The sequence below is a fragment of the Loxodonta africana genome, chromosome 16 (genome assembly GCF_030014295.1).
Source record: "Loxodonta africana isolate mLoxAfr1 chromosome 16, mLoxAfr1.hap2, whole genome shotgun sequence".
Classification (NCBI taxonomy): Eukaryota; Metazoa; Chordata; class Mammalia; order Proboscidea; family Elephantidae; genus Loxodonta; species Loxodonta africana.
This window is the reverse complement of record NC_087357.1, coordinates 65,970,046-65,996,092: the sequence shown is the minus strand read 5'-3', so window position 1 is coordinate 65,996,092 and position 26,047 is coordinate 65,970,046. Positions and strand designations below refer to the sequence as shown.

Below are 26,047 nucleotides of genomic sequence, written 5' to 3'. Positions count from 1 at the left end.
AAACCATGGTCCCCAAACCCCCATCCCTGCTACGCTGGCCTTCAAAATGTTCGGTTTATTCAGGAAACTTCTTTGCTTTTAGTTTAGTCCAGTTGTGCTGACCTCTCCTGTATTGTGTGTTGTCTTTCCCTTCACCTAAAATAATTCTTACCTACTATCTAATTTTCAGTGGAACTTTTAGTGTACATTATTTTTTAATGATACCAAACCAAAACCAAACCAAACCCAGTGCCGTCGAGTCAATTCCGACTCATAGTGACCCTATAGGACAGAGTAGAACTGCCCCATAGAGTTTCCAAGGAGCACCTGGCGGATTCGAACTGCTTACCCTTTGGTTAGCAGCTGTAGCACTTAACCACTACACCACCAGGGTTTCCTTAGTGATACCAGGTAGTTTTACATATCCCCCAAATAAAATATTTTTTCCCTTGATTTACATTAGCATGCAGTGTCAAATCCATGTCTTTGCTTTTCTGAAAGAATTTCTTGCAAATAAATTAGGATTGCTTTAAGAAGCAATTTCCTTGTGCCATATCTACATTAGGAAAATCAGACTAGAATAAATGGAAAGACTTGCTATGTCAGTACCTCTATAATGATATCACATTTTTTCAAGTTCATTTATAAATTCAGTATGCAAACCACATATATATATATACACTTTCGATGTGGCAGTCTTCTAGGAACCTTTGCTGGTGATATGAAATTTGTATGCACCTGGCCATTTATTATAACATTGTATTAATAGCAAAAGACTGAACAAGATCCAAATGTTCATTAGTAACAAGCTAGTTGTGTAAATATGGTACATTCACTCAGTGGAATACCACGACCTGTAAAACGAAATGAGATGATCACTATATAATGCTGTGGAATGATCTCTAGAAAATGCTGTTAAAATAAGAGGACAAGGTACAGACCAGCTGTCTTTTGTGTAAGAAAGGGGGTAAAGTATGAACATATTCTATGTTATTTGTATATTTTTTAAATGTAAGAATAAATGAAAAATACACTAAATTTATGCCATGTGTTACAATTTTGACTTTGGAATCTAGTAACTGTTACATATAATTAAAAAACAAAATTATTATATATACGTAAAGTAATCTTTAAAATTTGAGAACAAATAAATGAGCCTGGCTGTGTATCAAGTTAGTCGTACAACTACACAAAGAATGATTTTAAAATATACATTACTTTACAGTACATCCTTGGTGGAAAGTAGCTTAAGGATAGGCCAGATCCACAAAGAAACCTTAAACTGCATCCTGTAGTCTTACTTTTAGTAGTAAAATTGGCAGTATTACTTTCAGTATATTACATATAGAGAGGAGTAAAGCCAATAAATAGATCTACTGTCACTAGAAACTATGACTTTCAGCTTAAGAGAAAAGAGAGAGATAAAAAACAATAGGAATTAAGTTAAATCCTGTGACCGTGCTTTGAATCACAAATATCAGTATGAACTCTTGGTTTATTTTTCTCCATCTAAAAAATGTGTTTTTCTAGGCATGGCCAATGAACTGGCCTAAAAGCAATAATGAACATGTACAGTCTGGAAGCAGTAAGCATCCCTTGATGGTTATAGACTCTGCGCTAATAGGAACCAGGGCTCCTTAGAGAAGAATCTGAGTTTATGTCTGAGGCAACAAAAATGTATAAGATAAACCTTGGGCATTTATACAAAAAAAGCAGAGTACCGAGGGTCACATCAGAAGACGACAAAAATGAGTTGTTGATCTAATAACCGTTGGTAATGAAGGAGGGTTCACTGGTTATCAAAAAGAAATAATGACTGCAAAAATGGAAACACATCAAATATATAGAAATCATGAGTTTATAATGACACTCCTCGCCCCAAATAGTACAAAACATTAGGTTGCTGGAACAACTCATTTTTCCGAAAAATTGTTAAATAATGAGAAAGAATCAAGTGTTTATCTTGCCTTTCCTTTGCAAATTACCTATATTTCAGGGCAACTTAATAATTGATGAGGAAAAGTTCTTTGTAGAAGAATTCCAACTAATAAATCTAGAAGAAATGATAAGATTAGAAAATCACTGTTTTGCCCTACCTGGTGAAATCATGAATGTAGGAAAAAACCAACAACTTAAAGCTTAGTGGGGATGGATAGGCTAACACTCCGACCCACTTACCTGTTTTTAAAGTCACCAATTAGACATGCTTTCTGACGTGATACAATATAATAGAGAAATTTAAACACGGCCTGGGTATCTCTATTGAGAAATTTATATTATTAAATTAATTTTGTAATAATAGTATTGTGGTTATATTTATTTTTAAAAATAAGTCCTCGTCTGTTAGAGATATGTGCCATTGAAGATGGATAGACACGTAGGGTGATATTATTTATGACTGCAGTTTGCTTTAAAGTACTCCAGTGGCTCCTTCCCCCCCAAAAAAAGGTGAGGAGGAGAGTCATTGAGGGAATAAAATTATCAACTTTTTGCCCAGTTGTTGAAACTGAGTGATGGTTACATGATGGTTCATTATATTTTTCCCTTTTTGTGTGTGTGTTTGTTTAAAATTTTCCATGATAAAAAGTTTTAAAAAGATAAATCAGTTTCCTTACTTAAACGTGTTGCCTTCAAGTCAGTTCCAACTCATAGCAACCCTGTAGGACAGAGTAGAACTGCCCCATGGAGTTTCCAAGGAGTGGTTGGTAGATTTGAATTGCCAACCTTTTGATTAGCAGCTGAGCAATTAACCACCGTGCCACTAGGGCTCCATTCCTTACTCAGCTATATGTAAAAATACTTATAATATTAAATGATGAAAGAATATAAAATTGTATGTATAGTTAGAACTATAAAGAAAATTAGTTGAATTGAAAAATAGTAATTGTGGTTGTGTTGTCATCACAGGTTATTTTTTTCTCTATATAGATTTTTTTGAACACAAAGCCTCTAATCCAGTTACATTTTTTTTAATACATTTTTTCAAAGCCATGCCTACATTATAGCAGCTGTATTTAAAAGTAGCTGTATTTGTGCATTCCGATGACATATACTGTTTTGGCAGGGCTTTTGTAGTCAAAGCATAAAACTGATCAAACCAGACTCTTTGCTATTCAAGTCAGTTCCAACTCCTAGCAACCTTATAGGACAGAGTAGAACTGTCCCATAGAGTTTTCAAGGAGCACCTGGTGGCTTTGAACTTCTAGCCTTTTGGTTAGCAGCCGTAGCACTTAACCAGTACACACACCACCAGGGTTTCCAGTCAAAGCGTTAGGTTTTGTGAGTATTTGGAGTTCAACAAGAGAGTATAATGATAATGAAAGACACTGCGAAGAAATAATTATGTGTATCTCTTTAGTCTCTTTAGTGATAATGTCAACTAAATATTGTATAATGCTGGTAGCATAATTAAATACTTTAAAAATATGTGAAAATATTTATCCTTCAACCTGGAAATCTTAGTTTTAAGACATTTTACCTTGAAAAGTCATCTATCATCTGTCTGTTGAATTGTAAAAACAATAGAAGACAAAATTGACTCCGTATTACAGGTCAGCTTATTTTTCCTGAAAATTACTCATTTTATTTTATTAGCCCTTCTAATGATATTGGGTTTTGTCTTTTTACTTAGGAAGGTGGAGTGTTTACTTTTGGAGCTGGAGGTTATGGGCAGTTGGGTCATAACTCTACCAGTCATGAAATAAACCCAAGGAAAGTTTTTGAACTTATGGGAAGCATTGTCACTCAGATTGCTTGTGGAAGGTAAGCTATTATATAAAGTAATATTTTGGATGTTGTAACACTCAAAATTGTTTAGGGATCTAGTAATCAAAAGTAAAATATTCTCCCCTCAATGCCTAATTTGCTCCTGAGGAGTCACAGTAACAGGAGAAATGCCTTTTTTTATATTGAATCTTTGCCCTTTTCTTCTTAAAACAAATTTGTCTGAGGCAAGATGTTAACATGTATCTAATATTGTGTTTATTGTGCGTACCACCACTCTGAAGCATCCTTTTTTTTTTTTTTCTTTTAAGAGATGAGGAAATTGACCAGTAAAACCAGTAGTGATTAATATTTTAGGATGTAAGATCAGTTAGTCAGTGATGGACATTGAATTGGAGTCCTGATCTGATTCTTGGGAATAAATAAAAGACATAGAATTTTGAAATTGAGCTTCACCTCTGGTGAATTAAATTGGGTAGACTATTAAGTAGCAAAATGTACCTTTGTTAACCACTGGCTTGATTTTTTTCCACCTTGTATGTATAAAGAGTATAGTTTAGTTTTGCCAGTTGTTAATTTCAGATGGACTTGTAGATATTCTTTTGTCACTCTTTTTTTCCTCTCAGCATAATACTTGTTACGTTATGTGTAGCTTTGCTACCATTCTCATTGCTGTGTTTTATTCAATTATATGAACGGGCATTTGGATGATTCCAGTTTTTGGCAATTACAAATAATGTTGCTGTGTGAACATTATTTATTATATGGTGTATATAAATATATGTATTTCTCAGGTGTATACCTAGAACGGAGTCCTTTATAAGAGAGGATACTTAACTGGAATTTTGCGGAATAATGTCACGTTGTTTTCTAGAATGATTGTACCAACTTACGTTTCTACTAGTAGTATATGAAAATTTCTGATACTCCAGGTACTTATCACTATTTGGCATTGTTACAACTTTAATTTTTGCCAGTCTTTTAGATAGGTAGTGTTACCTTATCATGATTTTATTTTGCATTTCTGTCACTCACTTGAGTATTTTTTCATATGTTTTTGTAATTTCCCTGGATTTAATAATTGATTCATAGTAGTTCTTTATATATTATGAACTTAAGTCCATAATATATCCCAATAAAGGGATATATGTTCTTTATTGGCATGCTGTTGTTGTTAGATGCTGTTGAGTCGGTTTTGACTCGTAGCGACCCTGTGTACAACAGAATGAAATACTGGTCAGTCCTGTGCCATGCCTATAATTGTTGCCCATTATAATGAGCCCATTGTTGCAGCCACTGTCAGTTCATCTCGTTGAGAATCTTCCTCTTTTTTGCTGACCCTCTGCTTTACCAAGCATGACGTCCTTCCCTAGGGACTGATACCTCGTGATAACATGTCCAGAGTATGTGAGACATAGTCTCCCCATCCTTGCTTCTAAGGAGCATTCTGGCTGTACTTCTTCCGAGACAGATTTGTTTGTTCTTTTGGCAGTCCATGGTATGTTCACTATTCCTTACCAATACTATAATTCAAAGGCATCAGTTCTTGTATTATTGGTATATGTTTTGCAAATGTCTTCACTCATTCTTTAGTTCTTGTCACTTTATGTTGTCTTTTGATGAACATAGGTTTTAAATTTTAATGTAGCTACATTTATCAGTCTTTTCCTTTGTGGTCAGCGCTTTTTGTTTCTTAAGAAATTTTTGCCTACCTGAAAACATAATTTTCCCTGTTCTCTTCACAAACATAGGTTTGTCTTTTACATGAAGGTCTATACCCTATCTGACGTTGATTTTTTAAAAAAATAATGTTGAAGTGGCAGTTCAAATTTATATTTTATCATATGAATAGTCAGTTATCCTAGCACTATTTTTTAAAACTTCCCTCCCCCTCTGCCCTGTAGTGCCATGGTTGCCATAAATTAAGTGCCATGTATGGATCTGTTCCTATGATCTCCATATTACTCCTTCAACCTGTATGTTTTTCCTTTTGCCACTTCCACCTTACATAATTTCTGTTACATTATTGTAAGTTATGCTATTTGGTGTAAAGTAAGCCCTTCTTTTTCTTCCTGTTCCAGAATGTCTTGGTTGTTTTTGGCCTTTTATCTTCATAGAAGTTTTAGTAACAGCCTGTAACATTTTCTCCAAAAAAACCTTGTGATTTTGATTGGTAGTGCATTGACTCTATAGATGAATTTAGGGAAGAGTTATAATCTTTACAATATTGAGTTTTCCAATCAACTTCCAAACTTCTTTAATTTTTCTAATAAAATGTTTTAAAATTTTCACTATAAAGGTCTTGTATATATTTTGGTAGTTTCATTCCTAGGTACTTCTTTTTAATTTTTATTTTTTTTAACTTCCACTTTCTAAGACATTATCGGTATGCAAAAATAGGTGATACTGTGTGTGTATATGATTTTAAATCTAGCAGCTTTGGTAATTCTTACTAATAGTTTATTCATGTACATAGCATATCATCTGTGAATCAATCCAATTTTTGTTTATTTCTGATACTTACTGTTTAACATATTTATGTGATTTTCTTGCCTTATTGTGCTGACTGGACACCAGTGTAGTGATGACTAGAAGTGCTGAAGAGTGGGACATCCGTGTCTTGTTTCCTTCTGTGGGAAAGCTTTCAGTGTTTCACAATTAAGTATCGTGTTTGTTTTAAGTCTTTTGTAGATATGCTTTATCAGATTAAGGAATTTGTCTTCTATTCCTTATTTGCTAAGATTTTTTTTAATCATGAATGGATGTTAGGTTTTTATTATTGCTCTTTCTCCACCTATTGAGATGATTATATGATTTTTTTCCCTTTAATCTGTTAATGTGGTGGAGATATTGATGGATTTTTCTAGTTAAATCAGCTCTTTTTTTTGGGATAATTCCAATTTGGTAATCATCCTTTTTATATAGTGTTGGATTTGATTGACTAGTATTCGGTTTAGTATTATTGGTGTATATGTATCAGTAAGCTTTGCTTATAATTTTCCATTATTATTATCTGAGCTAGGTTTTATTCTCAAGATTATTCTAGTCTCATAAATTGAGGACCATACTATTTCTGCTTTTTTAAAATAGATTGGTAGAACTTGTCATTAAAACCATCTGGGCCTAGCATTTTCTTTTTTGTACTTTTAAAAATATTCTTCCAATATTTAATGATTATGACATGTTTTTAAATTTCTTCTTGAGTCATTTATTTGAAAGTTAATTATTCTAGAAATTTTTCCATTTTGCCCAAATATTAAACTTAGTGACAAAGTTTATAATATCTGTTTTGATCTATTGCTGTGCACAAACGGCATCTCAGTGACATAGTTATAAATATTTGTTGCTTTCTCTGTGGATCGACTGAGGTGATTCTCCTTTGGGTCATGATCAGCTGAAGTGACTCTTGATCATGTCGTGTGCCTATAAGGCAGCTTTGTTTCAAGCTATAGGTCTGTTGGGGTGGCATTACGTAGGCTGTGCTTCAGCTGGGGTAGCTTTGTTACACATCTCATTCTTGGGCCCAGTACAGAAGGGCATTGGCTTCCTCTGGGGCATTTTCTTCTCATGATATATGAGAAGTCAAGCTCAGCTACACAAAACACACCTAAAGCTTCTGCTTGTATCACATTCACTAAGATCCTGTCGACCAAAAATAAATTACCTGGCCAACCCCAGTGTCAAGGTATGGGGAATACATGCTTCCCAACGCCATGACAAAGAATGTGCACAATTAATGCTACCTGTTAGTGAAGAGCTGGGATTAGTAGTTCGATTTACTACACAGTATTTTTTGCATTTGAAACATCTATAGTGATATCTCTTTTTTTAACCATTATTTATCCTTTCTTTCTTACTCTTTTTTTAGAAATCAGTCTTTCCAGAGGTTTGTCAATTTATTAGTCTTTTCAGAGTGCCAACTTTTCATCTTCATGATTCATATTTTATGCATGATTTCATTTTCCTACAGTTCAGCCTTTTTTATTAGTTAATTGAGTTGTGGGATGCAGTGTTCTGTGTATGTCTGTTAGGTCTAGTTTATTAACAATGTTCAAATCTTCTATATATTTAATTGCTTTTGTTTGCTCATTTTTTAAAATCAGTTATTGAGAAAGTACTATTTAAGTGCCCCGTATTACTTGATTATTTTTTATTTCTCCTTGTAGGTCTGTCAAGTTTTGATTTTGCTGTTGAGGCTATACTTTTAAGTGCTGCAATGAACATTTTATCTCTTCCTGGTGAATTGAAGCTTTTAGCATTGTGTTGTTGATCCTCTGGATCTCTAAAATGTTTGTTTTTTTGTTTTTTTAATCTGCTTTATCTGATGTTAATATACCTACACCAACTTTTCTTTTGATAGTGTTTACCTGGGATATATATTTTCCTTTTCTTTGTCTTTCTGTATGTTTTAGGTGAGCCTCTTGTAAACAGCATTAAGCTAGGTTTTTTTTTTTATTCCAGTCCGACTGTCTTATAAATGGACCGTTTTGTTGGTTTATTATTATTTTTTTATTATTAATTTATTTGGGTTTAAATTTGCCTTCATATTTTGTTCTGTTTGTGGTACCTATTCTGTTTTTCTATCTTTTCTTTCTTTGCATTGATAATTTTTTTAATTTCATTTTTCCCCTCTACTAGCTTGAAAATTATACCCTCATTTTAATGGTTACCAGAGAAATAACATTTATTCTTAACTGATATTAATCAATATCTTTCCCTTTTTCTAGGCAAAATACGAATCTGTACTTAGCTATCCCAACTTTTCATTTTATAAATTTTTTAAACCCAACAAGAACATTGGTTCATATAATCAGTGTATGTTTAGAAATGCATGTATGTTTACTACTTTTTTGCCCTTCTTACCTTGCAAGTAGTAGTATTTTCCTTTTGTCTAACCACCCTCTGGGATTTTCTTTTCTCTGTATCTGAAATCGTTTTATTTGAACTTCATTCTTGCATGATATTTTTTATTGAGTATAGAATTCTAGCTTGGCAGTTAATTTCTTTTAGCACATTGACGATAGCATTCCACTGTCTTTTGACTTCAGTTGTTACTGTTGAGAAGTCAGCTGTTAGTCACTATGCTCCTCCTTTGAGGTAAACTACCTGTTTTTCTGTAGTCATTTTTAAGATTCATTTTCATTCTCTTGCCCTCTCTGTCTTTTTCTTTTCAGTTTTGCTTTCTTTTGACAAGGTATGGATTTCCTCTTATTTTCTCATCGGGCTTCTTGAATCTCAATATCTTTGATCAGCTATGAAAAATTCTAAGCTATTATCTCTTCAGGTATAGTTTCTGTCTTATCTCACCTCTCCTCCTGAGACTTTGGATGTATTTTGAATCTTCTTAATCTGCCCTATAGCCTTTGCTCTCTTCTCTACCTTTTTTTTTTTTTTTTTTTTGCTCCCTCTTTCCTGCCTTCTTGATTGTTTTTATGATTTATATTACATTCATTAATTCTTCTGCTGTATATTTTTGGTTAAGTACATCCTTTGATATTGGTTATTGTGGTTTTTCAGTTCTGGTATTTCTTACTAGTTCTTTTTAAAATCTGAAATACGTTTTTTGTTTTGAGGTTTCCAGTTTTGTGTCAGTTTTTAAGCTTGACTCTTACTTCTTTGGACATTAAGCAACTATTAAGCACAGTTATTCTAGAGTCTTGTTTTGATAATCCAATATCTGAAATCATTAGAAATTTATTTCTGTTGTTTCTTCTTTTTGCTAGATTTTGTTTATTATGTCCTGTTTATTTGTACACCTGGTTTTGTATGCTTGACCATGTGTTTGGAAAATTAATTATGGGACTGATTGGACAAAGATTTTCCTTTTCCCATGTATATCAGTATATATTATAAAAGGTAAATAAAAGTTCCACATATAAATGACTAGGGGTGCTTACTATCAAAACCTTGTTTAGACTGTTGAAGAGTTACACATGAATATGTATTTCCTGAGGTGTAGAAAGTTTACTTGTTTATCTATTTAATTCATAATTCATTTAAAGAATATAAAGCAATACTTTCAGGTAATTTTTTTTTCTGCTGAAGTATTTCGTCATTCCTTCTGAAATAGTTGGAAACCCTGTTGGCGTAGTGGTTAAGTGCTATGGCTGCTAACCAAGAGGTCGGCAGTTCAAATCCGCCAGGTGCTCTTTGGAAACTCTATGGTGCAGTTCTACTCTGTCCTGTAGGGTCGCTATGAATCAGAATCGACTTGACGGCAGTGGGTATTTTTGGTTTTGTGAGATAGTACACAAATTTTTAAACGTTACCTAATTTTGTAATTCTTAACAACTAAAATGTGTGTGATTTGAGTAGTTATTTTTTCTTTGTAAACCCAGTTCTTTTCATCAGTTTTTTTCATTTAACTTTTGGACCAGGAGGGAATTTCAGTTATATGCAAAGTGAGATCTGTGGACTTCCCTTCAGAGGGACTGTGTTTTTACCAGTTTGACTTCCAGGTGGCCAGTACTCTAACAACTATGTTTTAGTTTCTTACTGAATGATTGTGAAAAACCTCCCAAAAGGAAGCAGTTGAGGAGCACCAGAAATGTGAATCCACCAAAATGATGATCCAAAAGCAGAAGGTTCAGATTCTAATAGCATATGAACATAGTGTCTTAGAGCTGTTGTATCAGCCTAGGACGTTTCGCTATAATCACCTAGAAGGTTTTTTTGAAATGTAGGTAGTTGCCTGGGTTCACTCCTAGGTGATTCCAGTATGTAGCCAGGCTTAATAACCACTGGTTTAGTAGACTCAGTTAGGAGGAGAAGTTTAGTAAACCAATATTGCAGTCATTTTCAAACTATTAATGTGTTCCTTTGAGATTTCACAGTGGCTGCTTCCGAGGGAGGTAGAAAGGGCAATGTTCCTTCTTCAACCAGAGTCCTTTCAGTCCATTTCATATGCTAGGATTCCATTTAACATTTCCTGTGTTAAAAGAGTATCCCTGTTGAATCAGCATTGGCTCATCTGGGTCATAGGTAGATTCTATTTAGTTTTCTAGTAACATGGAAAACTAGATACTTGAAACCCTTCTGAATCAAAACACCGTTTAAATAGCATGGATGATTTTGCCAGGAAGGAAGGGAAACCCCCAGGACCAAAAAAAAAAAAAAAAAATCTAAAAACCATAGCTGTTAGTTAAGAGCTCAGGTGCCAACCAAAAGGTTGGCAGTTTGAATCTACCAGCCACTCTTTGGAAACCCTATGGGACTCCATGGCAAGGGGGTTTTAGTTTGAGCTTATTTGGGAACTGCCCAGAAAGAATTTGCCAGTCTAGATAATGTATTAATTAGCTAATTCTGTTAAACAAACCACCCCAAAACTGGGCCAGAGCTCAGATTTGAGACATGGAGAAGTAGGTTCCCTGTCGTCATGAACAGCTGCAAAAAGTCGTAAAGGATATGGATACAGGGAGAGGGATAATTTTGGCCGTTTTTATAAATAGTATACCACAGATGGTAAAAGAGTTTGGGACAGGAAATGAGACCTAAAACCTGATAGAAGCAGAAGTTAGACCTGAGAAACCATCTCCGTCCAATAAAGCCATCTCATGAAAAGGAGAGTCAACGAAGTATTCCCCTACTGGCATATTCCTTTTTGGCCTGGTTTCTGACTTGGGTATCCCCTGAGAATTTATAATTACAGGGCTGCCCTAAGGTGGGGATGGGGCTTGATTTACCTGTGACCTGAAGACCTTATAGTCCAAGAAATTAAGACAAAATAGTCCTGGGTTGGTATACATGTATTACATTTCACAATATGTAAAGCATTTTAAATGAAATAAAAGACAAATAGATTTGAAAAAAAACACTCTAGAAATGGGAAACACACAGTCATTGAAAAATTAAAAATTCAGTGGATAGGTAAAGCGGCTAGTTGGACACATTGCTAACAAGAAAAGTAGTGAATTGAAAGCTAGATTCAGGGGAATTACTCACAAGGGGCATGGAGGGAAAAAGAATAGAAAATATGAGAGATTAAGAGATTAGGAGGATATATGAGGAAGGTCCAACGTTTGTCTAATACCGTTCTAGAAGAAGGTAGAATGAATAGGAGAGAGGCAATATTTACAGAAGAAATAGTAGTTGAGAATTTTCCAGACTTGAAGGCGTGAAACTTGAGCTGGATAATCACATTTAATTCGTTCCTAAATACACAGTGGAAACCCTGGTGGTGTAGTGGTTAAGTGTTATGGGTGCTAACCAAAGGGCCAGCATTTCAAATCCCCCAGGCACTCCTTGGAAACTCTGTGAGGCAGTTCTACTCTGTCCTATAGGGTCGCTATGAGTCAGAATTGACTCAGCGGCACTGGATTTGGTTTTTGTTTTTTTAATACACAGTAGTAAAACATGGTTTACTTAGATAGGTGGATCTTTCAGCTTCAGTTCTGCAGCTGCCTTGATTTGCTCCCAGATAGTACTTCCAGAGGAGCCTGAGTGCATACAACTAGGAATCAGTTTCTCCAAAAGAAAGGAAACGTTGTTTCTATCATGCATTGGTATGTATGGTAGACCTTGTGTTTGGATTACTTGCCCAGTTTGTAGCTTAAAGCTTTTGGGTGGAACCCAAATGCTGGGCCTTCATAGGCTATAGCATTAGGCTAGAACCTGACAGATAAGGAAGGGGGATAGGGAACTTCCTTAGATTCTGCATGTAGTGCCAACTGATCTGTTATAAAGGACTCCAGTGTGAATCTAGATCTTTTAAATTTGAGTATTTGGGGAAATTTCCTGGACTATGTTTATGCCATCTACGTGTGTAGAACAGCTCTTTTAGTATAGGGTGTAAAATTTGTTAAAATATTTTATATAGAAATTTTAGAACTGAAATGATTTTATTGATGAATGTATTTTTAAGGGAATACTTCCATTAGTTAATATTTCCTATGCTTTTTTATAAACATAAATTGCTTGGAAAATAGTAAGTCTGAGGTTTTCTATCATTTTACTCTAGGCAGCACACTTCTGCTTTTGTTCCTTCATCAGGACGAATTTATTCTTTTGGGCTTGGTGGTAATGGGCAGCTAGGAACTGGTTCAACAAGCAACAGGAAAAGTCCTTTCACTGTAAAAGGAAACTGGTTACCATATAATGGGCAGTGTCCACCAGATATTGGTAAGTTCTGTTATATAAAAGCTTTGCTATATACAACATAGTTCATATTAAAGTGCTGCCTCTTAAATAATGAAACTTTGCATGTTGAATGGAAGAATTCCAGAATACATCATTATGTGAAAACATAAGATGCAGAAAAGTGTATATTTTTATTTTGTTTATTTATATTTGCTTATGTATGTACAAGGAAACTGCACAAAGTAATAAAAGTGGTATTGGGATAGGGCTTATGGGAACTGAGTGGTGGCTAGACACCAGTGGGAAGTTGTTTTTCATTGTATGCCATTTCCTTTTTTTTAATTTGAGCCATAGGAATATATTACCTATTCAACATACTAAATATTTTAATTTGTTTTTGTATCCCTGCTGCTTTAGCTAAACCTGTAATTTATTTTTATTTTCTATTCTTTCAGTAGATAATGATTATTTTTCATTGACATTAATTTACTACTTAAAGATATTTAAGATTTTGAATGCTATTATCTCATTTACTTTTTTAACGTGCTGCAACCAAGGTATATTTTCCTTTTCCTCTGTATTTCTTTTACCATCCCAAACTGTTTCTCTGAGTTTTTTCATTTATCTATATCTAATTTAACATTTATATCTATAAGCCAGTCAGAACAGAGCTTCTTTAAGAGGCTTTGTACTCTAACTTACCAGTACCCTTCTGAGATAGGTAAACATTATAGTCCCATGCTATGAGACTGTGAGAGAGGTAAAGGCCTCTTTTTTTTTTTTAATTTATTGTGCTTTTAGTGAAAGTTTACAAATCAAGTCAGTCTCTCATACAAAAACTTATGTTCACCTTGCTGTGTAGTCCTAGCTGCTCTCCCTCTAATGAGACAGCACACTCCTTCTCTCCACCCTGTATTCCGCATGTCCATTCAACCAGCTCCTGTCCCTCTTTGCTGGTAAAGGCCTTTTTGAACTACAGAGACAGATATACAGCCACATGGAGAGCATATTGCTTCAGTTCTGTAATTTTGGCCACAGGTCAAGAAACACAAAACTTACAGGAATATAAAAACTCACTAGTCCGTATATCAAGCAGCTGTTCTCCTTCCTAATGGTCATGAAATTCTTACTTGATTTGACCTTAGTCTCTTATTGCTAGCTGTCATCAAGTCAGCATCCAACTTATGGCAACTCCATGAACAACAGAACAAAACGTTGCCCAGTCTTATGCCATCCTCATGGTCAGGGGCGGATTACCCAGTAAGCAAGGCAAGCATGGGCTTACTTGTGCTTACTTAATAATCTATAGTGAACAAATTCACATGGGTTTCACATCACTGGGTAATCCATCCTTCTCAGGGATTGTAAATTTGAGAAGAGGCTTCGATTCTCTTAAGAAGGTCCTATGGGTGGAAGACAGATGCCAGCCATACCTAGAAGCAGAATCTTTGATGTGGTGAAAAAATAAGAAATTTTTCACTACAGATGATCTGGTAAGCAAGGTAAGCACTGTACTTACCTTGCCTGTTGGATAATCTGCCTGTGCCCATGGTGCATAGGGTTTTCATTGATTGATTTTTCAGAAGTAGATCCCTAGGCATTTCTTCTTAGCCTGGTAGTTCTGCTGAAACATGTTCAGCATCATAGCAACATGCAGGCTTCCATTGACAGATGAGTGGTGGCTGCTCATGAAGTGCATTGGCTTGAAATCGAACCCACGTCTCCTGTATGGAAGGCAAGAATTCTAACACTGAACCACCAATTCCCCCAACTCATAGTGACTCCGTGTATGTCAGAGTAGAACTGTGCTCCATAGCATTTTCAGTGGCTAAATTTTTGGAAGTAAATCGCCAAGTCTTTCTTCCGAGGCACTCTGAGTGGACTCAAACTTCACCTTTCAGTTAGCAGCTACATGTGTTAGCTGTTTGCACCATCTGGGGACTGCTTATCTCAATATAGACCCCTTCCCCCATAAAATGATTTAGCAAACCATATTTTCTATCCTTTATCAGTTAAGAATAGTTAATCTTTATAATCTATTAATCCACTTAGAGTTTGCCATAACTAAATTCTAATCATTGTTGCTAACAATGAGGAATAACTTATTGGGTAGAGACAAACCAAAGAAAAACACAAAATCAGTAGAGTAGAGGAAGAAGCTAGAGAAACAAAGAGTCAGCAAATTTCTGCTGCCACTTTGGATTCATCCCCTAGGACTTAATCCTGGACATGGGCTTTACTACCCAACAAGGTTCATTTCTCCCACAGTGCAGGTGAATCCATTGGGTATCTCAGTGGGACCTCCAAAACTCTTTAAAAGATAATTTTTTTTAAAGTAAACATAATTCCATTAAAATTATCAAATGAACACATGTCAAAGATTTTATATAATTCATTAATTAATGAGGGACTAGTAATATATTGCACCTGGCTCAAAGGAAGTATCAAAGAACCATACTTATATAGGCAAATAAGGAATGCTGAAATGAATTTAGAAATAGATACAAAACTGGCTTTTCCACAAGGGAAGAGAAATACATTCCCTTTCCACCAGACAAAATTCATTAGAATGTCTATGGGCAAGAGTCATTGCATTGCTATAAGTTATCTACAATTTTGTTGTTGTTATTAGTTGCCCTTAAGTTGGCTCAAACTCATGGCAACCTTCTTTGTAACAGAACAAAACATTGCCCCGTCCTGGGTCATCTTCATGATCATCGGTTTGATTGAGTCCACTGTTGGAGCTGTTGTGTCAGTCCGTCTCACTGAACATTTTCCATATTTTTTTTGGCCCTCTACTTTGCCAAAAGTGGTGTTCTTTTCTAGCAAGTGGTGTTTTCTGGTGACGTGTCCAAAGTAAGCAAGCCAGAGTCTTGCCATCCTTGCTTCTAAGGAGCATTCTGGTTCGTTCTAAGAAAACTGATATGTTCATGCTTTTGGCAGTCCATGCACCGACAGCATGGTTTGAGCACATCAGTTTTTCTCCTTTTTCACTATGTGAATTTCACATGTGTATGAGACACTTGAAAAAAAATATGGCTTGAGTCAGAAACAACCTTAGTCAATTTACAAAATTATAAATAGCTCTAAGACAGTGAGAGATGAAGATAATCCTGAATGGTGTCCTAATTAAGACACTTAATGATTTTTTTTTTTTTATTTCAAAGTCTTCACAGTTTTTCCTGGTAGTATATTTTGTAAAGAAAAGTAAGGAGAAAATGAGCTAATCCTCCTAGATATGACAAAATACACTATACATATATCATAAAATTATAACAGTTAGATCAGATTATTGGTGTACAAATAGATATTCAAGTTAATATAGTGTAATGAGAAGTCCAAGGGGAAAAAATCCTTATATATAGGGATTACTTATAGGTTTCATTTTGAGTTCATTCTCTAGTTAATTGGTGATGATTGCTTGGAGGTGTGTTGGGTAGGACTTTCAAGTCACTTTTGGCGTAGAGAAAGAGTGCCAGGATTATTTAGAGTTGTGTGTTATAGCTGGAAGTGGTAGGGCCTTTTTTATAAACTTTTTTTAAAAAGTCCTCACTAATCTTTAGAGGGTATCCTGGGTGGTGCAGACGGTTAACAGGCTTAGCTGCTAACTGAGACGTTGGAGTCTCTCACTGGCACCTCAGGAGAAAGGCCTGATGCTGTACTTCCTGACAGCCAGCCGTTGAGACCTCCGTGGGGCCCACTTCTGCTCTGACACACATGGGGTCCTGTGAGTCAGAACTGACGCCATGGCAACTCTTTAATTTGTAAAGAAAGGGTAAGAATTACTCAACACACAAAAATTGGAGGGGGAGGAGTCAGTTTAGATCCTAACCTCACAATATACACTAAAATAAAATATAAATAAAGAGCTGAATGTAAAAAATTCGTAGGATTGTTAGAAAATATGTCTTTTACTTGGGAATGGAAAAAGCTTTTTTCAGCATAAAAGTAATGAAAATCATTGTAAAGAATAAGTTAATTTGATTAAATAGGAAGTTAAATCTAAGTGAAAACATGAATAGAATTAATCAAATAATTGCTTGGGAAAAATCTTTGCAGCAGATAAAATTTAGGTTACTAGTTTGAATGTCCAAAGTGCTGCTACATTTTGATGAGACAAACAATGAGAAAACAAGTGGTTCGTTCCTGGGTTTTGGCACCAAAAGAAAAGAAGAAAAACAGTAACTAAATAAATGGAAAGGATCAAGCATTCATCCTTCCTTCCCTACCCTATCATGGAGTAGATATGAGGAAATTGATTTTCCAACTTAAAGATTAAGGAGAAATGCTAGCATTTCACCACTTTTCAATCCACAGTGAATAAATAGTCTAAGCATTTAGCATCAATGGTTGCTAACATTACAAAAAGGAACACAATCAGACATATGTTTCCTGAGAAAGGAGTACCTCCCCCCACCCCTCCCCACAACTATCTAGTAATTTTGGCAAAATAATCCAACCAATTGAAGCTTCTCTAGGTTCAACCAGTTTACAGGAAATTTAGAAAACCCAACACAGTGTTAAGAAAAGCCACAGGGGTACAGTGGGCAAAATTTGGTCTGCAGGAAGTTCTACATGACAAATTACTGTGTTTCACAGATTTTTTGGAGTAATAATTATGAGGAAATTAAGGAAAATAACTTTTAGTGTCCAACTCACAGCACTCTAAACCAGCCTGTGTCCTATAGATTAATCATCCCTCTTCTAGAAACTTATTTATACAGAGCAGATCACATTTTAGTAATAAAAAAAATCCTGCTGAATCTTAAGGAAGTGAACAGTTTCATGTAGACTTTTTAAAATTATGTAGAGAAAAGGTTTTAAGTCTGATGATTGACTTATTTAATGTTTTAGATTTACCCTTTTAAACCTGTGCCTAAAATTTGTTTTTGGCCTTAGGGCATTTGTGTAACTTGTGAAAATTTTGGTCATATTAATGTTTTGGTGTCTGAAGCCCTTGTTATTAGTATGTTCTAAGGTAGATAAAAATTATTTTATATTTTGTATTCATATTAACAGATATTTATTGTGCATTCTTACAAGTAAAACATTGTGCTAGGGAATAATCATATTGAAATTATTCTTGAAAATAATTTATAGGTCTGTAGTAACCATGGTTACAAATAATACAAAGTGAAGAATTACTCAACTGAGGGTGGTAGTCAGGAACAAGATGACAGAAATGGTTTATATTTGAAAGTAACTAGCTTTACGTTATGAAATGGACCTCTGACGTTTTGGTATAAGGAGCCCTCATGGCAAGTGGGTAAGCATTTGGCTGTTAACTGAAAGGTTGGCAGTTTAAACCTACCAACTGCTCCTTGGGAGGGAAGACCTGGTGATCTGCTCCCATAAAGATTACAGCCTAGGAAATCCTATGGGGCAGTTCTACTCTGTCATACAGGATCACTATGAGCCAGAATTGACTGAATGGCACACAACAACCTTTAAGTACCAGCTCAGTGCCATTTTTGATAATACTCTTTCCAGTTGTGGTACAAAAGAGAGGGATAGGGAAGAGGCCTTGAATATTTTATTCTTTGCTCCTACTCAATTTGCTTATTAATTTTTACTCTCTTGGGTTTTGATTTATTTTTTTATTGCCAAATAGCTGCCAACAAAAAAGCTGTGTGTATCGTATTACTTTTGTACAGCTATATTGAAAGAAAATAATTTTACGTTTATGAACTATTTACTCAAGAAGTTGTAACATTTACTTGTTTATCTTTCTTTTTAAGAATGAATATTCTTAACTTTTATTTTCTTCTGAGCTGTCTTTTAAAGCTTTTACACCATTTTTATATCATCTTCCATTTAAGCTGAATAGATTCAGATAGTATAGAAACATACCAGAAAGTACAATTTTTTTGTGTGCTGGGCAGAAGAAAAACTTATAAACTTAACCAAATGCAGTTTATGCTTGTGAGATTATTTAATGTACAACATTTGGTCAGTCTCCTCCCCATGGATGAGAAGTCTGCTGAAGCTAGATGATTCAGGGAAAATAAAAAAGCATATCTGAGAGAGGCTGATGAAGAGTGAGCTAATTATATCAGGTGGACACTTGAGATTGTGTTGGCAACTCTTGTCTGGAGGGGGGATGGGAGGATAGAGAGAGAGGGAAGCTGGCAAAATTGTCACGAAAGGAGAGACTGAAAGGGTTGACTCAATAGGGGGAGAGCAAGTGGGAGTACGGAGTAAGATGTATGTAAACTTATATGTGACAGACTGATTGGATTTGTAAACGTTCACTTGAAGCTTAATAAAAGTTAATAAAAAAAAAAAAAAAAGCATATCTGAGCCATCCAAGGCACAATTGTTCTCTGCCTGGAGCAACAGAGGAAGAAGGAGAGTCAGGAATAGGAGGAGGCGAATTGCCTCTATGAAGAACTGCCTCCTTTGCCATGAGACCAGAACTAGATGGTGCCCAGCTACTAAACATTTAGGTCAAAGATTCTATAGAAAGAGTCCTGATGAAAATGGAGAAAATGCAGAACTGAATATCAAATTCTCATGGACTTCAGACTTTCTGGAGCCCTGAGGGCTATATGAACCCCTGAAACTATAGCCCTGAGATAATCTTTAAACCTTAAACCAAAAATATTCCCTGATGTCTTCTTAAAACCAAACAGCTTACATAGTAAAAAATGTCTGCCTTGAGCATAATGCTGTTTTAAGAACTATATGGGATCAAAGTGACAACAGCAACTTGAAAGATAACATAGGAACCTTAGAGGGCAGTGAGTTTATGTTAACAGGGGAGGAACAACTCAGAAAATGAGGGTTAGAATGGTGGCACAACTCAGAATGTAATCAGTGCCACTGAATTGTACATGTAGAAACGGTTGAATTGGTGTATGTTTTGCTGTGTATATTCTCAACAACAAAAACAAAATAAAGTTTTTTTAAAAAAGCTTATTTGATGCTTTAAAAAATGTGATCTAAATCTTGCGCTTTATTTATTTAAACAGATTATGAAGACTATTTCTGTGTAAAAAGAATTTTCTCAGGTGGAGATCAAAGCTTTTCACATTACTCTAGTCCCCAGGTAACAATATGGTCATATAAATTCTTGCTAGTCTCAAATAATTTTGAAGAATTTTAAAATCCATTTTTTGAGACATACATACTATTCTTTATGTGTTACAAATAATTGCTTTTAAAAAAATCTTTTTTCTGAGATCTGCAAAATAGCATATTTTCTGTTTTTAGTGGTTTAGTAGTTTCATATTCCATTTTAAAAAAATACATGGGACTGTGCCTGGTTTTAAGTTATTTATAATGTCTTCTTTCCTTTTTGACTAATACTGCTTATTTTAAAATTTAGAACTGTGGACCACCAGATGACTTTAGATATCCTGATCCTTCAAAGCAGATCTGGACTATAAATGAAGCTCTAGTTCAAAAATGGCTGAGCTACCCCCCTGGAAGGTTTCCTGTGGAGATAGCCAAGTAAGGAAAACATTTTACCTTCACAAACATACATGAACACAACTCCTGGGCTCCCCAAAATATAGAACAACTTTAACTTGGGGTTTTTCATTTAAATATCACTTGTTAACTGGTTTATATACAAAAGTTTAAATGTCTAAAATTTCCATAGTAGATATTTTTAAAGATCTCATTTAAGTTTATATAATTTTTACATCTTCCATACACATAAAGATACCTTTAATGATAAAACATTATATATAGCCACTTTAGGACTGGGTTTGAAATGTATTCTTTCTGGCTTCAGAGTGGTCACTATCTTTTAACTTTTATACCACCTGGATGATTCGAGTGTTATTTCTGGAAGATTTTGATTTTGCTTATGGAGTAACTTACTTAGTACTTAGGATTTTATTTGTTGATTTGTTTTTTGATAGTGGTTGCTATTTGTTATAGGAGGCTTTGATAGGCTATATCTTTAGCACAGAGAGCAGGCTTCAAAAGCTCACATCCAGATTGGGTTCTCCATTTGTGGAATTTAAAAACTTAAATGTACATGTTTATGTAAAAAAATTTTTTTAAATATGTAACAGTTTTTAAAAGAATACTGCATTACTTTGATGAATTAGAAGGATGGAAGTAATATTTGAGAAGGTCTAGGATAAATGGTAATACCTTATCAAATGATATTTAATCAATTTTTAGTAATTTATATAATTCTGATTTAGTCTAATTGGATGTCAGAGGAGTGCTCTGTAGCATTAAATATTAAATTAAACTTTCGTTTTAATTTCTATTTAAAAAAGAGAAGCTTTTTGTGATTTTTGGATTTTTGAACTTTTTAGTGAGATAGATGGAACATTTTCTTCCTCTGGTTGCCTAAATGGAAGTTTTTTAGCTGTTAGGTAAGTAACAATTCCTTGATATGCCGAAAGTTTCAAATTTATTATGTTAAATAAGTGAAATAATTTGGAATTGAATTAAAATACATATGTTCTTGTTTTTGTTTTTAAGCAATGATGATCACTATAGAACAGGCGCCAGATTTTCAGGGGTTGATATGACGGCTGCTAGGCTTTTATTCCACAGACTCATACAACCTGGACATCCTCAGATATCTCAGCAGGTCTGCTTTTAAAATATGTTTGTATTATTAGGCTGATAAGTTTTTCATTCTGTTTTATTTTATATGTTCATAGCCTAATTAACTTTATGGTTTCATAGATTCTTCATTATGATGTATTTTGTGTGATTTTATTAAATATACTAATATAAGAATTAGAATAATGAGGTTTTGCTTTAAAGCAATTGTAATTTAGCTGTCACATATCTATAAATTTTTCCAAACATTTGTCATAAACCCTAAATTACTTAACATTGCCATGTTGGTTAAGTGTTTATATAGCTGTAGAGGTGTAGAGAGTTTAAACTGGGATTTGCACATAAGACTTCTTTGCATTCCCTTAGCACACTCAGGCATTAAGTTTCATCGTGCTCCAAGTATGTTCAATGTGAGACATTATCTTCTTTTTTCTTCTTCACTATTTCATGTTTGCTTTAGATTTTCTTTCTTTTTTGGTTCGAAAGTGCATTCACTTTAAATGAAGTAGGTTTTACTTTTTGTCAAAATATAGGTGGCAGCTAGTTTGGAAAAGAATCTAATTCCTAAGCTGACTAGCTCCTTACCTGATGTTGAAGCACTGAGGTTTTATCTTACTCTACCAGAATGTCCCCTGATGAGTGATTCCAACAATTTCACAACAATAGCAATTCCCTTTGGCACAGCTCTTGTGAACCTAGAAAAGGCACCACTGAAAGTACTTGGTAAGAATTTTAATATTACTTTCTTTTGAAATCTTTTCTCTTTAAATGAAAGTGGCCAAAAGTTCCTACTATTTTGCCATTAAAAATTTTGCTGCCCTGCTTATTTGACATTGTCTTAGGAAAAAATAGATCTATTTTTGCTTTTGTTGCTTTATTCTACTACTTTGATGCCAGTTGTTGAAGGCAAAGCATGTTAGATCTTAGGATTTTAATCAAACACAATGGCAGAGACAGTGTCAGGAAAGATAGAAACTGCTGTCTGAACTCCACTCCTTCATCCCCTGCAGAATGATATTGCTATTAAAGAAGTAAAGGAGGTTGTTCAATGAAAATTGAACAAACATGGCTAGTAAATCCCTTTTGAAGTCTGATGTCAAACCTTCGCCTTGTGTCTTCTTCACTTGCTAATGTTTGATTTTATTTCTCTGCATGGAGAAGAGATTTTGCTGCTCAGCTATCTTGCAGTTCTGTCTCTATCTGCTCTGTGTTTTTGGTGTAAATTTTTCTTACCTTGATTTTTCTACTTGTATGGATTCCAGCTCTGTCTCCTGGTCTTTATAGTTTGCTTGCTACATTTAACCCAGTGCTTTCCTTCCTAGTAGTAGTTTCCAGATACGTGGAGCTGAGGTACATAAAAGTAATAAAATCAGGACAAGAAGTTTTAGGCTGAGGGTAAGCGGAGGAAACAACAGGCAAGGGGTAGAATCCAGGAATCTGAGGGAATTAGCCAGTAATAAAGTAAAGCAGAAACTCACAAAAGAGGGTTGCTTCCCTGCCGTCAGATGTTTTTATATTCTTTCTACCCATTTCATACGATTGTGATGTTATTTAGTAGTGCTAGTAAGTACAAGTAGCGAATATGGGGACGGACATACATGTTATGCTTTAGAGTGCTCAGCCTCTATGTTTGATTTTTAAAGATGGTACTTCTCAGTATTTCAACTTTGTTAGGTGAACTCTAGAGATAAAACTTGGAAAGATCCTTAAATATTAGAGCAATATAATTTCAAGTATGTTTTGTTTAAATATTAAAATTCTAATACACAAAATACTTTTTTATAACTTGTTTTAATATTAAGTATAGTGGTGAATTGTTAATTTAAGTCCTGAGAATGTAAATTCAATAGGCCTTTCAATTTTTTTTTTTTTGAGCTTTTAGGACTAGTATTCTTTAACTTGGAGGGGGCTTTATAAGCTTTGGAAATGTTAAACAAAATACTATGTGCATCTTCTAGGATTTTCCAGTGGTTAAAAATCACTGCTTTAGAAGAAAAGTCAATGTGATTTTGAAAATTGTGATTTTTTATTTTATTTTATTTATTTGCATGTTCACCCTTTAATAACAGAAAACTGGTGGTCAGTACTTGAACCTCCACTATTCTTCAAGATAGTAGAACTTTTTAAGGAAGTTGTGGTACATCTTTTGAAACTCTACAAGATCGGCATTCCCCCTTCTGAAAGAAGAATTTTCAACAGTTTTCTTCATACTGCGTTAAAAGTTTTAGAGATATTACACAGGGTAGGTTCAATAGTTAACTTTATTTTCGTCTTTCCACATTGCTACTAACAGATTGATAATTGTTCCTTTTAACATTAATATATTATAGTTTTAGATTGGCATAAAAATATATATACTATAGCATTTTGGAAAATTTATCACCTGGTACTTTTTTTAAAAAGATGTAATATCTGTAGTTGGAACTTTGGTCTCATTTGACTTCTTTAGGCATGTATCTATAGATTTGTCTGTAGTTGGGCAGAACAATAGGATACTAATGAATTAGAATTCTCCTTACTTTTTTTTTATGGAGAACATAATTTGTTTAAGTAATATGTCCTTTGTATTTATAGGTGATTATCATATGAAGGGAACACCTGGTGGAGCAGTGGTTAAGAGCTTAGCTGCTAACCAAAAGGTCAGCAGCTTGAATCCACCAGCTCTCCTTGGAAACCCTATGGGGCAGTTCTACTCTGTCCTATAGGGCAGCTATGAGTCGGAACCGACTCACTGGCAACAGGTTTGGGTTTTTTGGTATCATATGAAGGAGACTGGGTCCTAGCTGTTATTATGAACATTTAAACTCATGGTCTTTTGTTATTGGGTACTAATAGGGTTTTTTTTTACTAATGGCCTCAATCAAAGTAGAACATTTCATTTGAAACAAATGACTAACTTAAAATTGGAAACATATATAATTCATTAATTTGCCTATTGTTCTTCCCTGCCCTTTAGTGTAAGAAATAGTACCCTTTATACTTGTAACAGTTCAAAGTTACATGAAGAAGTAGAGTCTCAGCTGTTTCGTTAAAGATGGATTTGAGTTATCCCTGACAGCTGGGAGGTATATCTCTGTTACGCCATTTGGTATTCTTGAGATGCTCTTTCAGAGTCCATGAGACATGACCTAAGGGAGATGCATATGTTTTTAGCCTCTAGAGTGACTGAAAAATTCACATGAACCTTCGTCTCGTTAACTCCTCCTTTAGTGTTTGTAGATCCTTCTTGTTTAGTAAATGTTGAGAGGATAAAGGAGATATTCTGCTGTAAGAAAGCACCCTTATATGTCACTTATTTTCCTTTTTGTTCTTACAGTGAAGCTCCTGGCTATTTTTTCAGCTACTGAACTTATTTTTCTTCTCTGTATTTAGTCTGTCCAAGACTCCTAGAACAAATTATTTCTCTTCTCATTGTAACTGAAGAAATAATAACCATTTATTTCTTAGGAAAACAAGTTGTTATTTACCTTTCTCCAAAACAAGGCTTTCTTGCAGCATTTCAGGGTTAACTGGATTTTGCAGTAAACTGCTATTAAGACAGTACTTTAATTTCATGTGATGGGTCTCTATCTTTCTGTATTCCTTTTGCCTGGGATTTGAGAGATTAATTAGATTGTTTCCGTTTCTTCTCTCTCTTCCTGCTACTTCAGTGACACATCTGTTTTTCAGTGGGATCCTATCCCAGATAATTACTTCACTTGCTTATCTCTCCTTTCAGTATATCTTTCTTCCTTTTAAAAAGTACCTTTCCCCCTTTTAAAAATGTCTTCCTTTTACTATCAGAAAAAGGGAAGGTAAAAGGAAAGGAAATTGAACCTTTTTCCATGCATAACTACAGACGGTATTTCAGCAAGTAACTTAAGTTGTCTGCCAAGCTCAGAAGTCTTCATCTCTACTGAAGACGAACCCTATAGGTTTCCATCTCCATAGTCCTAGATACAAGAATACTTAACTTTTTGCTAGTTGAAGGGGAAGGGAAAATAATCAAACATTTATTGAAAGCCAGCAGTAGCCAGGATTAATGTATAGCCTCCATTGTACATTAATTCATGTAAGCACTTTACATATATTACCCATTTAACCTTTTTAACCCTGTACAGTTTATATTGTTACCCCTTTTTATAGATGGGAAAATGAATATGTCAAAGATCATAAACCAGTAAGTAGCAGAGTTGAAATCCACATTTACTTCCAAAAGAGAGTTTGCTCTTATTTTATGCCCTTAGGCCCAGAGATTCATCCTTCCATAATTGTAAATAGCATTGGATTGTGTTAAAGGCCCTGGATGAGGAATCAAAACTCTGTCTGGGCTGCTTCTGTCAATGTGCTTTTGAACAAGACTTTATCTTTATCATATATGCAAACGAAGAATTATCTATAAAATAAGGATAAAAATACCTGACTTGATAGTTTCCCAGGATTGAGGTACTGCTCAGATTATTCAGTATTTGTGAAAACACTTAAAATTTTTAAGTTTTAATATATATTTATTAAGGCAGTGATTTCATTATCACCACCACCACCATTTGGATGGGAAAACATCACTTTTAATCTGATTTATTTGGGTTATGAGGAAACTGGATTCTTGTTTCAAATTGTTACATACTCAAAAATGGTATGATCACACACCAATTTCTTAGGCATCTCTTCCTGGGAGTCCTTCGGGCTGTCATTTATCTTTCTTCTACTCTTTACTTTGTAGAAAACTTTTTCCATAAATAGATACCTGTGAATATTA

General features: G+C 34.6%; 1 protein-coding gene across 8 annotated transcripts in view; it reads left to right on the top strand.

Moving 5' to 3' along the window:
* HERC4 (HECT and RLD domain containing E3 ubiquitin protein ligase 4) overlaps positions 1–26,047 on the top strand; it is a 140,164-nt gene that overhangs the window by 51,262 nt on the left and 62,855 nt on the right. For 7 of the 8 annotated variants that reach the window (XR_775670.3, XR_010318112.1, XM_003409289.4 and 4 more), the window contains 8 exons: positions 3,611–3,741; positions 12,659–12,819; positions 19,749–19,825; positions 20,105–20,229; positions 21,054–21,113; positions 21,223–21,334; positions 21,843–22,032; positions 23,379–23,551. Coding sequence is in view for 6 of the 8 variants with exons in the window: in XM_003409289.4 (XP_003409337.2) it covers positions 3,611–3,741; positions 12,659–12,819; positions 19,749–19,825; positions 20,105–20,229; positions 21,054–21,113; positions 21,223–21,334; positions 21,843–22,032; positions 23,379–23,551 (1,029 nt within the window). In the remaining 2 variants the exon portion in view is untranslated. The remainder of the gene's footprint in view (positions 1–3,610; positions 3,742–12,658; positions 12,820–19,748; positions 19,826–20,104; positions 20,230–21,053; positions 21,114–21,222; positions 21,335–21,842; positions 22,033–23,378; positions 23,552–26,047) is intronic. The other variant, XM_023546987.2, reaches the window with a different exon arrangement.